At 41.0% G+C, this 14,694-nt stretch overlaps 1 protein-coding gene across 8 annotated transcripts in view; it reads right to left on the bottom strand.

Annotated features, from left to right (window-relative positions):
- The window catches only part of abi1a (abl-interactor 1a), a 69,766-nt gene that overhangs the window by 24,171 nt on the left and 30,901 nt on the right, over nucleotides 1–14,694 (bottom strand). For all 8 annotated transcript variants that reach the window (XM_049565050.1, XM_049565052.1, XM_049565057.1 and 5 more), the window contains exon 3: nucleotides 3,755–3,931. In XM_049565050.1, the coding sequence (XP_049421007.1) occupies nucleotides 3,755–3,931 (177 nt within the window). The remainder of the gene's footprint in view (nucleotides 1–3,754; nucleotides 3,932–14,694) is intronic.

Below are 14,694 nucleotides of genomic sequence, written 5' to 3' on the forward strand. Positions count from 1 at the left end.
TTTGGCCGGTTGACTTCCGGTTAAAGTGCTCCACTAACTTGAATGGGGATAAAAAGATTCAAGTTGATTAAAAAAGATTTCTTGCAGCTCTTGTAGACTTTCAAAATGTTATCGGACTGAATGGACCAAATCCTGATAGTGAAACGAGTCATTTTCTGGGGTTGTGATGCTCAAAAAAACATGTATCCACTGAGTCACAGGTGTTTCTTTCGCCATGTTAGTCTATGGGAAAAAGTCTTTTTGGGCCTCAGGGCATTTTGTACAGTACCACTGTTTGTCTGCTACGAAAATTGGCTTCAAACGTCAGCACATCTGGGGACCTGGATCGTACGTGGTGGCAGAAAGAATAACAAAGTGAAAATGAGGCTTATAGGGACCTTCTCTAAACGCTGATGGTGTCAACATTCTATAGGCAAATACACTGTGCAATCAAAGACTATTTCCACTTTAAGACAATGGTGACTTGCTGACCTCTGTGCATGCAGGCTGTCATTACTTTTTCAACATAAATTTAAAAAAAAAAAAAAAAAAATTCCCCCTTACCCAAAGTCTCCCTTTAAACTAATCTTACAAACTCATAACTGACACAACACAAAATATCAACGACATGCAATCTAACTTCAAACACCTGACATCATCCCCACTGATTAGATTAAACATCAGCTGACTGGAACAATGAAACTCTAAAGCTAAAAAACATTACGTCACTATCAGTGACGCCTTCAGAAGCAGGAACATCCTGATCTGTCAGCTGTGAGTTTTCATTTATTATTGACATGATGTTCAGATTATCTGCCCGACAAATTTCACCTTCTCTGTTCTCTCAGTTCCTCTTTTTTCTTTATTGCTTCTGATCTGAGAGCAGCTTCTATTCAATAATGTAGGTGAGCGCTACATGATGTCTCTTCTCGCCGTTACAACTCATGCTCTCTGTGTTTAACTGTACAAACACAGTGTGAGGCCGTAAAACCCATTCAACATTTAGGCCAGTGCAAACGCTCAGCTACACATAACGAGTTTCACAGCTAACTGAAGGCAATAGACATGATTTAAACTCCCATTAAAGTATTGATTCTGGTCAGTAAGTAAACCATGGTGATAGATATTCTATACAAGCCGGGCCTCTGACAGCAGCCATCACAGGATACTATATAATATGGAGTATTGATGCTGAATATTGATTGGCTCTTTGGGCCGTGACATGCATAGACGAAAGGAGGTGAGTGATGCAGGATGGCTGCAGGAGCGTGTGTGTGGGTGTGTGGGTGTGTGGGTGGGTGTGTGTGTGTGTGTGTGTTCCCCATCACATTCACTCACTAACGGCAGCATTCATAAAGACATCTAAAGGAGAAAATCCGCTGAGATTAGGCTCAGAGTAATGTGTAATGTTCTTAAAATAGATGCATCAAACACTCTCAAGGCAGCCATGAAACACGCTGGTTTCGGTAATTTGACACTATTGTGCAATGATGTAGTGGTATTCTAATTTTGAGCAACTCTTCTGTTTAGTCTAACAGTTGAGTCAGAGCTGTGGATGATTCATTCGAACCTCATGGTGATTTTGTATTCTTTTTGCCCTTAACACAAATCAAATGAATTTGTAATTCAAAAAGTATGAATATCATGAAATCATTGATTCCCTACCTTGGAGACAGCAGCTGATTAAACACCTCAAAGTACATTTAGTAGCTGTTCTGAAGCTTTTAAACACATCACATGATCTTCATCAGCACACAGAGCTCCCCTGCTGTCATGAAATTGTACATTGGTATTAAACCCCTGTATCATATAGGCTACATACAATTTAACAGCACTGAGCAAACTGGGGCGAGAAACAGCTACAGTATCAAGAGAGACTGGTGAAGTCTTGTTGTGTACTGCACTACTGGGTAACAATAAAGAGTGAAGAAGGGTTCTATAGATTTCTATTTGCAAAGAGCAAACAAGCTTAAAGACAGCTCTAAACTCAGCATTTGAACAGGGGAGGCTAAGCTAACAGCCTCATAGCTAGCTAGTTTCATATATACTTTCATACTAAGCATACAGACATTAAATAGGTGTCATTTTCTTAATTCATTCTTGGAAAGAGACTGAATTAGCAAATTTCAAAAAATGTAGAACTGTTGCTTTAATACAAAATAGTTACTGTATGTAAAAAAGAAAAAGGTCTTCTTACAATTAAAGTACATAATACAGTGCTCCTGGGGTGACGTTTCTCTGTAGGGCGATGTGGAAGTTAGCGTCACCCTGGTTCCCTTGTCAAAAAGCCAATGGGATTTTGTCGACGGGATTTTGGATTATCGCAGAAAATAAACTCTGTGGCAAACAAATGTTTATGATACTTACACGTTTTGTTCAGCAAGATAATCTTTAAAAATGAACACCACTTTGAAGAGTTCTGAAGGCTAAACACAATTGCCAGACGTAAAAAGCTAAAGTCAGGCTATAAATTAACACCACCACCATTACATGACTTAACATCATCACCACAACAAGGCTGTAAAGCTGTGTTTGGAGTGATAACGTTCCTAAGTCTCATTTAGCCACTTTTTAGCAACTGCCTTTTTTAAGACACAACAAAGCTTCACAATTCATGAGTGTAGTATTTAATGTTGTTTAACAAAACGTTAAAGTCTCTTAAGATTTTGTTAACCACAGGCCGTACCTCAGGCATCTAACCAAAGAGCCATTCCAAAAAACCCAGTGATTTCAAGACAAGGGAACCCGAAGTGCAAAAATGCTAACTCATTTTAGGCTTTTAGGGCTCGTTGCTGGAGCCACAACACTCTGTAAAGACCTGGCCCCTATCGTGAGAAACACACCCAAATAAAATCTTTCACTACCCATTAGCCAGCACACGCTTCCATCATGACGGAAGGGTCCAATGTAATTCTCTACACGGTAAATTGAGAGTGACACAATGGCTTTTATCCTGCCTTATCAATGCCTGTAACGCTACGGGACGGTAATGGCGGGCCTCTAATCCAATCTGTCTGAAAGCTGCAATTGATTGGCTGATTGATGTGACAGAGGACGTTCGGGGGGAGGGCGATGATCACGAAAAATGCCTCTGGCCATCAGGAAATGATGTCATTACCGTCACGGTCAGGACGACCCAGTGACCCCTAAAGTGAGCCCTAATGGCAGAGAGGGAGTGAAAATGTCACTCTTGGATCATCAGTTTATCACATCAAAATCAGCTTCTCTCCTGCCTTTCAGATTGTACTGACATGAAAATAAACTACTAATCCAATTCTAATAACGTCATTCCTCGGCAAAGGTTTAGAGAAACTGGAGAACGAGATTACGAGGGCGGTCCGGGGCCTAAGTGCCTTTAAAAACGTCTCCCAAATTTGTCCTCCACTTGCCATATTCACAACACTCTAAGAATAGAGCTATTTTCTGAAAGCTGTATGATGTAATCACTTTTTTAGTTCATCTCCACCCCCAACCCGTTCCCACCAACCCACACTGAAACATATTCCTGTAGGGTCAGAAAGGGTTGCTTTCTGAAGATGAAAGAGAAAGCACAAGAGATAGAGTGTGAGCGGGAAAACAAGTCAAAGTGGGAGAGAGGAGAGGAGTGAGATAGGAATACCTCTGGCAAGAAAAAGGGGGGGGGGGGGGGGGAGAAAATTAGATGAAGTGGAAGAAGAAAGTGGAAGAACAGAAGCAGAGGAACTGAGTATAGAGAAATCTGATTAGGGAGCAGATCCAACCAAAAACGTATAGAATATCAGGAAATTCTGCTTACCTTGACGCCATGGCCAACGTCGTCCAGTACAGTGTAGTCAATGGGCTTCCTGATGTACCTGACAGGCCGCTCCATGTTAGCTGGCGCTATAATCTTATGGGTCCTCGACGTGTTCTTGTTGGTGGTGAGAATCCCAATTTCCCGCCTGGCCACCTTCTCTTTATGTATGTCCACAGTCTGTAAATGACAGTGAGGGCAGCAGATGTGATCGATACCACGGTGGAGACACACAGACATACAACACAACAGGGACCTCTGGGACTCAATGAACTTGTCATACAGCATCTTAAGAAGGTTTAATTAAATCATGAGGCTGTGCTTTTCATCACTAGGGTCGTAATCTTTTTACAGCGGCCAGTGCACACTAATAAAATCGATTGCGGTGGAGATGAAGGCCTGAACAGAATAATGACAGAGGCATGTGCATCTCAACATTTCTGACTTCAAGAATTAATTAATGTGAATGAGTTTACTGGCCATAAATCTGGATGTAAATCAGCAAATTATTAGGGATCAAAATACATAAAAACATAAAAACAGACAGACTGATTAGTTAGAGCTGAAAGTGATGTGATGAAATGTGACTGAAGTGATGCAACTGACAGAACACCCCTTTCATATTTCAGAGAAATGAAATTAAGTCTATTGTGTATTTAACTCATATCCTCACAGATTTCTATTAACAAAAAAAAATATTCTTTCATCTTCCTTTTGCAAAACGCTTGGGCCAAATTGTGATGCATTATTTATGCTCCTCAAGAGTGTTTTCCTACTGAAATTGCACCGATGTTCCATTAATTACCCCAGTCCCCTTTATAAAAACTAATTACTTTAAAGATACATTAATGAAACCCTGCACACTGCTGGCACCAAATGACAAAAATAACTTATCAAAAGACTGAACTCGGAAACCATGCTACCCTTTTTCTGATACACTGCACAGTGCATGTTTGCAGCCAAGGTTTGATCATAAAGAATGCTTCGTTAGGGCTTTGAATGAGGCAGCAGAAGTAAGGTTATTCAATCTGGATTTATATCAGCCTGACCAATTTATCGGGTTAACTCCCTTTCCCCCTTTCACACATGCACTGAAACCCTGACCTTATCTAGACATTTCCCGGAGGAGCTGTATGAGAGACCGCAAATGTCCAGATCGGCTGGAAGGGACTTTAACCTCCTGAAACCCATGCTTTTGTTTGGTATGTATTTTCAATTTCTCCCAGCTTAATTGGGATTCTTAGGACCTGGCACAAAAAACTAAGCAGTGTCTTTAAACAGTAAGTCATTTTTGAGAAAAAAGGGATGGATTTATTTTTAATAGCCGCAAGTGTGTCACAGAGTTTTAAAAAGTGCCTGAATATACAATATATACAAACATTGCGACATTTGCTCATTGTTTTGTAACTCTATGGGACTGTTCAAAACTGTTAATTTCCATTCCTGAACAAAGCTTTGCAAAAAAAAATGCAAATTATGCAACATATCTAAAAACCTTGTGATTTGTTCATTTCGTAACTCTGTATGTATTTTTGTTGCTTCATACTCCAGTCTAGGAAAGTCCTTCTGTCTATAGGGACAGTCTGCCAAACCTAATTGGCCTGATAAAGTCCTCATGTCCTCAAACGAATATTTCCTAATTAACAGCATTTCTTACTATTGGTAAGACATGATTAAACATAAATTAACAAGTGATGATCATAACATTTGATCAGGTCTTGTATCTTGTCCACTTTTGTGTTGGGATCAGCTGCAGACTGGCTTGGCAGAGATTGCCGCCATCTTGCTTTCAAATGGATGACTGTGTTGTGCTTTTGCTACCACTAGATGGCACGTAAAAGTGTCTACGAATGAGGCAAATAGGTCTAAGTTAAGCAGAACAAGGTATAAGATGCAGTAAACCCAAAATGTGATGTTTTCATAGAAGGACGCACTTCACCCTGCTAGCTCCCCAGTACAAAGTCTGTGTAATGTCCGATTGAGCCAGTGTGTGACCAGAGCAGGTCAGTGGCCAGACAATTCACAGCAAGTGAGTGGGTGAGTTGATGACGTTCCTATCATGCGACTGGCGCGAAACTGGAAGTTTACAAACATCCCAGGGTAAAGAAGAAGGTTCATTTACACTAAGATGCCAACAGAAGTGTCTAACTAGAGAGACAAGGAGATTTGGGAACTCTTGTCAAAAAAGCCTGTCACCAAAATTGTCAAATTCAAGGACCTGGAAGAGAATTGGCTATTTATGATGTACTTATGAACCAGCTATGTTAACAAATATTACAGAATCCTGCCTCTTGCACGCTCTACCCAGGTGCTACCCTTCGCCTAAACCAAACAGAGTATGTCCAGTTGGTGAGAACTCATCTGACATGGACAATGTCCAGTTGTCCTGCACGGACAAAAAGGCGACTTTGCCCAACATCCGAAGAATCAGATCCTGAGATTCATATGAGAAATGGCTTTATTTTCATTATGGATTTACAATTGCTAATGGTTTAATTGTCTGGCCTATAAATGTCAGGAATTTGTGAAACACTTCCATTATAATTTCCCAAAGGCCAAGACGACATCTTCTAATCACTTGTTTTGTCTGACTGACAATTCCAGATCAGAGATATTCAATTCACACTCTTATAAAACTGAGAAAAGCAGTTCAGAATATTTCATATCTTTACATAATCAATGAATACTTGATCATCAAAGTAGTTGACCACTAATCCTCTGCCAGTCCAATTCCATAAATGAGGCATATCTACTATTGCTGTAAACACCACTGTCCACCAACAGTCTTCTACACATCTAAATACCATCACACACCACTGCCTTTCCATTCCCTCCTCTGCCTCCACACTCTCACTGTGCCGAGAGGAGCCCAGGAGCAGCTGCCCTTCCTCTGAGAGATGAAAGGCTGCAATGTCTGCTGAGGGCAGACCAGTAAAACGATGGTCTCTCACAAGGGGGAAGGAGGCAGCGACCAGCGCCAACAGAGGATTCCTTTCATGCCAAAGGGATCTGGAGCTGGACTGAGCTCTGTCTCTGTCCCACTCTATGGACGACTTCAGCCTTCAAGTATCGCTCATCCAACACTGGTGGAACTTATGTGCAGTCCAGCACAGCGCAGCTATCTCTGGACAATATCAAGTCTAGTTTTAAACTCTGACATTAATGAGATATAGGCCTGAGAACTGACAAGCTCTCATGCAGAGTGACGCAAAGCAGACTTAACTTCTATCAGGACACGCAGGGGTAAAAGGAAGTGGATTGTTCAAAATGACAGAAAAAGGAGCAATCAATATTTCATAACAGGCAAAGTTGCTCATACATAATTGCTCCCACTGAGACTTCCCGTACAAAGGGGAAACATCCGTTCTGTTCCAATGCCCTGTTGTGTCAGTTTAAATTAAGAGGGATGACAGAGCGTGGACTACAGTCATCTTTTTCTACCTGAGCTGGGCTGCAAGAACACGAGAGGCTCCTATTATAAAAAACAAAAGTGCAGTGACAAAGTCTTCCCAATGAGGCGAACAAACCGATGTACTAATATTCCATTTTAGCAGCACTTCAAACTCTAGTGTGTAAGGCCTCCCCTGTGATTGGATCGGAGCTAATAATTTGACTCCACAGCTCAGAGATAATGCCCAAATTTCAAGCTGTCATAAATCATGATCGTCTGGATATAACTAAGCCAAAATCTAATCAGACCTTTTGGTTTCCATTTGCAGGGGAGTGATTGGGGTTCAGCGATGGACCCAGACAGAAGGAGGAATGAGGAATCGCTCAATCATTCTAGGTCAGGTTTTACTTCCTAGAGAGAGCTTTAAAGGGAAAATTCAGCATTTTTCAACGTGGACCCTATTTCCCAATATTTTTGTGTCAAAGTGACTAATGGGAAAAGCAATTTTTTGAAACTGGTCCGGTATTGAGCAAGAGCGCTGCAGCTGGCAGCCATGATACAGGCTGCAATGTAACCAGTTGGAGCATTTGTGCCCCACTAATTTGCGTCCACTGAGAGTGCTTGTTGTTGCCACCGACAGGCTTGCACTGTTACTGCAACATTGTGGAAAGGATCCCGACTGAGATGGACCTTTTTGTTAAAGATAAAGGTAAGGTAAAAGTAAGGTGAGATTGTTTTTGTTTAACCAAAAACAGCCCCAAAATTACAATTGCAAAACCCACCAGACACAAAAATTCCTATTTATTTAAATGGAGTCTGGATGGTTTGGCTATAGCGACAGTAAGGTCAACTACTTAAACTATCAGGTTTAACAAAAAAGATGATGATTTTTGACCAAAGGATCTATCTCTGTAGGGATTAGTGTTGTCAAAACAAAAAAACAATTTATCAGTACATATCAATGTGAAATATTTAAAACGGTTTCAATGCTCATTTCCCACAGAATAGAAAGGTTAGTACCAGCTGCACTTTTTTGCCCTCTATTTTTACTACAGTCATTGTGCTGTTCCCTGCTACTAACCAAGAAAAGATAAGTCCTCATTGTCATGTTTTAGCCTCATTATATTTATATTTTAATGGAGATTTTAACCTGTATGCCCTCAATGCCAATTTTCCCAGTGGTATTGAAAATGGTATTGAATATCAATATTTTTCTAGGTATTATATTGAAGTTAGAAATTCCAGTATTGTGACAGCACTGGCAGGGACTTTTTCCATAATGTTTTCAGACACTTGTGATAACAATGAGCCTGTCGGTGGCAAAAACAAGCGCTTAAAGGGGTGGGTTCAAGTTGTTACATTGCAGCCTGTTTTGCAGCTGCTGGCTGCAGCACTCTCCCTCAATACTGGACCAATGTCAAAAATTTGAGCTCCTTTAGTCACTCACACAAAATTTCACCTCACTATGACCCCAACACACCAATGTCTTCTCTCCTGCACGACTTTGGAAAGTCATGGGCCATTGTTATCATGAGATATTATGTGGAAGAGGTTCTTGTCAAAACTATAAAAAGAGGAAAAGTCCCCACCAAAAGAAACTGCTCCTAAACAAGAGAACTGTTGTTGAAATATTGCAGCTAAATTGGGAGTGCATCTGGTCTTGGCTTAGCACACTCCCTTTATCAGAGAGCAGCGTGTGGACAAACATCATTGCAGCTGGCAAAGGGGGGAAGTGAGAAGGCGACATAGGGTGAGTTAATCTCCTTCCTGTATGCAGAGAAAACTCCTCTGCTGTAACTGTGGAGGCCGATGATACAAGTGTTCTCAGAAGGGCAAATTCAAAACCACAGCGAGCGGTTGCACCCTGTCAAGGGTGCTTTGCTAATCCACTGACCGTTGCCCAAAGAATGCCAAACGGATCCGACAAAAATGCATAGGTCTAAATGCAAAAGCACTCTGACTCCTTTTGATCGACCCAGGGTGAAGGTCCAATACCTACTTAATAATAGCCTGTCTCTTCCCTCAGCTGCTTCCTCTAACTTTTCAACTGGCACTAGAGGTGTTTACTTGATCCCAATAGTCCATGTGTTCACTGGAAAGACACTGAACTCAAGTAAATGTTGCCAAACTGAAAGGTGGATGATTCACATGTGTTTTCAACCACTGTCACCCATATGTTTGAGGCCTGTGGGTGTTTTTCTCAGAACACTGAGTAGTTTTGGCTCTGCTGTTTGGCTTCTCCATCAGCGACAGGCTTTTCAGATTTAAAGGGCCTCCTTTTCTTGCTGCTTTGTCATGTTTTCACTTCTCTTTTTACTCGTCGCCAAGTCTTTCTTCCACTCAATTATTCTTCTGCGTCCTTTTAAGTTTCGTCTTTTCTCTGTCCCTCTAATTCCATCCAATTCTCCACACACCCGCAGAGAAGTCACCCACCTATATGACTAGTGTGAGGATCTAGGTCATACAATGGAGCTGCTGCCAACACCATCATCATCACCCGCATGTTAAAGCCAGACAGAAAAAAACAGCCAAAATCACTTTGGACTTCTTCTCAGTTTGGGATAAGAGTGAGTCAGCGCAGCGGTTGCCACGATGAAAGATTCTTGTTGTGTTGTTAGTAGCAACACATGCCTAAATATTTGTGATTTATTTTCTTTTTCATCCAGATTGTTGCCATTTTGGTTACACTTGGAAAGCTTGCAGTTCTAAAATGGGACACGGGGTCAGCTATTGTAAATGTTTGAACTTCAACACCCAGGAATCTGATGATGTCATATCATGTCACTTGACAAAACACTGACATGTTTGCCGACCTGGGCAGTCTGGGATTACTTTTTGGATACTGAACAGATGATGGCAAAAATATCTAGTGTTGTATAATACAGATAATTCCTCTGCTTAACATACCGAATTCATGACTTGAGTTTGTTAATGTTTGCCTGTCAATTTGCCTTAAGAAGTGCAGGATGAATGATGTTGTCCATTCAGTCTGACTAGAAGATGCATTTCAGTAATGAGAAACTAGAGAAGGCCATACTGAATAAAAAAAAACAAAAAACACTTTGGCACGGGAACTTCGGGATTAATAAATAAGACTTTTACAACCCAGGGGACCTACTTATTACTTTGATATCAAATCTATGCAATACCATTTACCTGTTCTAACTTCTTTTGTAGTCATTTCTTAGGTTTGCAAAAGGGTTATCACTTTATTTATGTCACTTAAGCACTCAATGACAACAGTTAAAAAGGCTAGGAAAATTACCGCAGACTCCTCCCATGTCCTGTTGTCAGAATACAAACTGCTTCCATCACATAGACGCCATAGGGTTCTCATTAAACACAGAGAGGAGATACCAGAAAAGGTATAAAACTCTTTCATCCCATTGTCAGTGAATTTCCTAAACTCAGGGGAAAAGGAGGATGTATAATAAGGGGCAGTGTCGCATGTATTTAAATGCACTTTATGTCTCTTTCTGCGCAATGTATGTATTTTTATGTGGCAGCCTTTATATTTAAGACAAATTTCCCTGGGGACAGATAAAGTAATCTTGAATCTTTTCAGGTCATTCTGTGCTGTGTCTCTCTGCCTTCATGTAACTGTATTTGCTCTGCCTTTTATTAGAACATTGATAAGCATGTACTTCTGTTCAGAGGTAATAATATGATGATATACATTGTTACATGCTATACATGTTTATAAAAATAAGTTTTCTACTGTGGCATCAAACACTTTATCATGTCTGGATGTATTAGTCCATTGTGGGCAATGTTGGAGTGCCTTATGGTAATATTAAATATTAAATTGAAGTGAATATTTTAACATCAATATAATGAAAGGCTTTAATTTCTCAGGTATTTTAATTGCTGGATTGGTCAAATTGTTGTGACACTGCTGTGACCTGTTAACAAGTTGTTTTCCAGAAAATGTATGACATCACAGTAACGGTTGTCAGTTTGTAATGGGCAACGATTTGCAGAAATTGGCAATCAATTCTTGACCTTTTTGCCATCAGCGGCTACCGCTTTTTAACATACAAAAAACAGGGACAACAAACAGCAGTCTTAAAATGAAATACCATTAAAAATATTTAAATATTACTAATACAAGGGATGGACAATATTGGATTTTTTGCTGATATTCAATATGCCAATATATGACAACTTTTTTTGGCTAATAAAAGATACTGATATTGATATATCAATATATTATGGAAAATTATGCATCTTTATTCCCCAAATCCTCTGACTGAATATATGTTTTTATCTGTAACCTTGTACCCCAGTTTCTTTATTTTTATGTGTATTTTAATTTATGTAGGCCTACCTATACCCTGGTCCAAGACTGTGTATTTGTGTTTCCATTGTGTAGTACTACTATTTCACTGCCTGATTTATATGCTATGCTATTAATAAAGAATGTTTCCTTTAGTATTTGGAAAATCCCTATGGAAAATAATAATTCACAGCCTTCTGTTTTCTCAGGGTGTTGTTTAACTTTCTGGTGGTTTAAGAAATTTCTAAAACAGATGTAAAACCTTGTTTTTAAAGCCCTGACAAGACCTGCAGTGGTCGAAACATGTTGGCTCCTTTAATGATTTAACCACTACAATAAAGGCTTTTTAATACTTCCTTCCTCGTTATCTACAGTTTTGGAGTGCCTGGATTGCCTTCCTATATATCCTGTTGTTTCCCATTCCCCATGAGCGCCCGACACAAGGTTTTGATCTACTTTTGATTATACAGAGCAACCAGTCGTGTCTCTCTTTTTCTAAAAAACACATATCTTGGTTTGTCATATCGGCATAAATCAGCATTTTGGCCGATTCCAATATTTCATTTTAAAGCCAATGTTGGCGGATACCGATGACGTGCCGATATTATCATGCATCCCTAGTCGAAATGCATGCCAAAAGAAAAGCATGCACCTCTGGTCAGAATAAGAAACACAGATACTTTTAAACATCATGAAAGACTTGGACATCATCAGGTTTCTGGATATGTGCAGTTATTGCAACACTGACCTTTTCAAGAGGGTGGTTAAAGGATAAAAGAGGGAGGCTGTGTCACCTTTGGAAAACTCTGAAAAAGAATCCTATTTGATGCAAAGAAGCAAAATGGCACAAGCGGCTCCAGCCATTCCACATCGCCATATTTTCACGTAATAAATGACATGTTAGGGAATGTTAACCGGAGTATTAACTGCTGCATGTAAATGGGAATATTAGTGGCATATTCATTTTCATTAGCCATGGAAACAGCTTAATAGGAATATTGTCTTTTTGTGAATAAGAGCATGACAGCATCAGCATGATAAAGCTTTCAAAAGTAGCACTAGATTCTTTCCCCCAGTGAACTTCTCTGACCCAGCTTCTCTCCTTCACCCTACTGATTTACACTGCTCAGACTGGGTGGAGAGTCAGGTCTGGTTGGAGAATTTGGAAAACAGGTCACACACTGACAGAAAGCGTCCACACAACATCAGCAAACTTGGCATAAATCTCTCGGTCCGGTGGCACGGCCAATCAAAGCAGCAGGGGTGGAATTTCGAAGCCTGACGCAAATGTAACTCGACAACAAACACACACTGTTTTGGAGGGTGAGATAAGAAGAGACTAGAAAGGGAAAAGAAACGTCTGTAAACTTTGATATGGCATTGAGACAGCCGGTTTCACTTCAACACATGAAAAAAACAGCCTTTTCAGCGCTTTGGCCAGCGCTTTGGCAGACTGGCTGCAGGATGATATCCTCCATAAAATGCCAGCTATGCACAAAACACACGGACTAACAAAAAAAGCTGCACAGCATGTGTACTGTAGGCGTAGTAGGGAGCTTACACACAACATGGAGGAAAAGCCTGCAACTAGACAAACACACCCTACATACCACTGTGTCTGTGTGCATGTGTGGCTAGCCAGACCAGACAAATGTGCCAATGGTTAATGATAGAGTTCAGATAATTATAAGAAATGTTTCAGCACACTGGCAGCGAGGCATCTTCTCTCTGCTCCTCTAAGATGCCACACACACACACACACACACACACACACACACACACATACACACACTGAAATGTACACAGTTCCCATGGCATGCTGTTCAAGAACATTAGGACATGGACTATTTTTACTGGCGTGTAATATCATAAACCAGAACTACACATGATTATGAAATAAGACATGCCACAAGGTCTTATTAATGGCCACTCTTGGCTGAGAGCTAAGATAAGCTTGTCTTTACAGCAGTCCAGGAATTGGAAATCCTTGTTCTGTGGGATTACGAGGAGATAATAACTATGAAGCACATGTCTGTTAAACACATTCGAACCCCAGTTTCAGGCTTACTGTGTGAGAGGATTTATCTCAATAGTCGGAGCTGCCAACAGGTGAAGACAGCCTAATGAGGGCATTAACATCTCTCCTTCTGACTGATACTTTTCCATGAGAAAGTTGACTCTTTCTTCAGCAAAGCCCCCACTTCACACTCATGGTTACCCACATTTAGCCAAGAGAGAGCGGATTTGAACGATTTGTGATGCTCAGTGTGTAGCAGCAGTTATTTTATGATGAAGTGCTACGAGTGCTGAGGTGTGCCTTTTTTCTGCTGCGCCCACTTTCTCTCAACCTGCCGGATCGACTTCTACTACAGTTGTTTCCTACGTTTCCTGAAATAACTTACTCAGAGAAGGGTCCTGAACAGGTTGCTTTTGTGGAATCTGGAAACACAGACACACGTAGAGCTCGGAAACACGATCATTCAGCTGTGTAATTAAGACATCCAGTGGTTATGGTGCTAAGTATCCTGCTGGTGGAAACATTGGCATCCCTTCCTTTAGTTACAGTGGAGGTCTGACTGTATGACTGTTAAATCTATGGAAAAAGACAACAAAAATGTGTCTGTGCAATTTTCTTTTTCTACTTATTATTCTTTGTTGTCAATCATCTCATGACCCCTCGTGCGGATCTTGTGACCCCCAGAAACCACCGCTCTAGGGCACCTTGTCCTAGATCTGAAGCAGTAAACTTCCGGTCACATGCCTGCTCCTTGAGCCTCCAGGCTGCAGAAGCTCGCAGTCTTCTGTCTCCTGTTTCTCACCATGACAGGCCTCATCTGTAGGAGCAGCGCAATCCAACACTCCCACCTCTGCACTGAGCCAAAACGGCTGTTGAAGCAGAGCGAATGCCTCTTTGTCTGCTCTGTTTCTCAGCGTGATTACAGCCAGCACATCTGAAGCCCGTCATCTGCAAAGTCAAACGTTGTCCAAAGGCCCTTCGGTGTGGCTGTTTCTCTGAGCAGTTAGTGCAACACGGAGCATGACGGAGCTTCCATCCACACTCGGAGCCAAAATGGGAGGTCAAACGCCCCGCGGGGAGTTCTCCGTTTGGCAGCTTCTTGTTAAACATCCCTCAAAAACCGGATTCCTCTGGTAAATCTAACAACCCATGTGTGGCTTGATGGAGCCAGAAGCAGAGGTTGTGTGAGGATGTTAAGTGTGAAACCTTGGAGGGATTGTCTCTCCCAGCAGAGAAAAAAAAGCCTCTATTAAAAAAAG

The sequence above is a fragment of the Epinephelus fuscoguttatus genome, linkage group LG21, assembly GCF_011397635.1.
Source record: "Epinephelus fuscoguttatus linkage group LG21, E.fuscoguttatus.final_Chr_v1".
In the NCBI taxonomy this organism is placed as follows: domain Eukaryota; kingdom Metazoa; phylum Chordata; class Actinopteri; order Perciformes; family Serranidae; genus Epinephelus; species Epinephelus fuscoguttatus.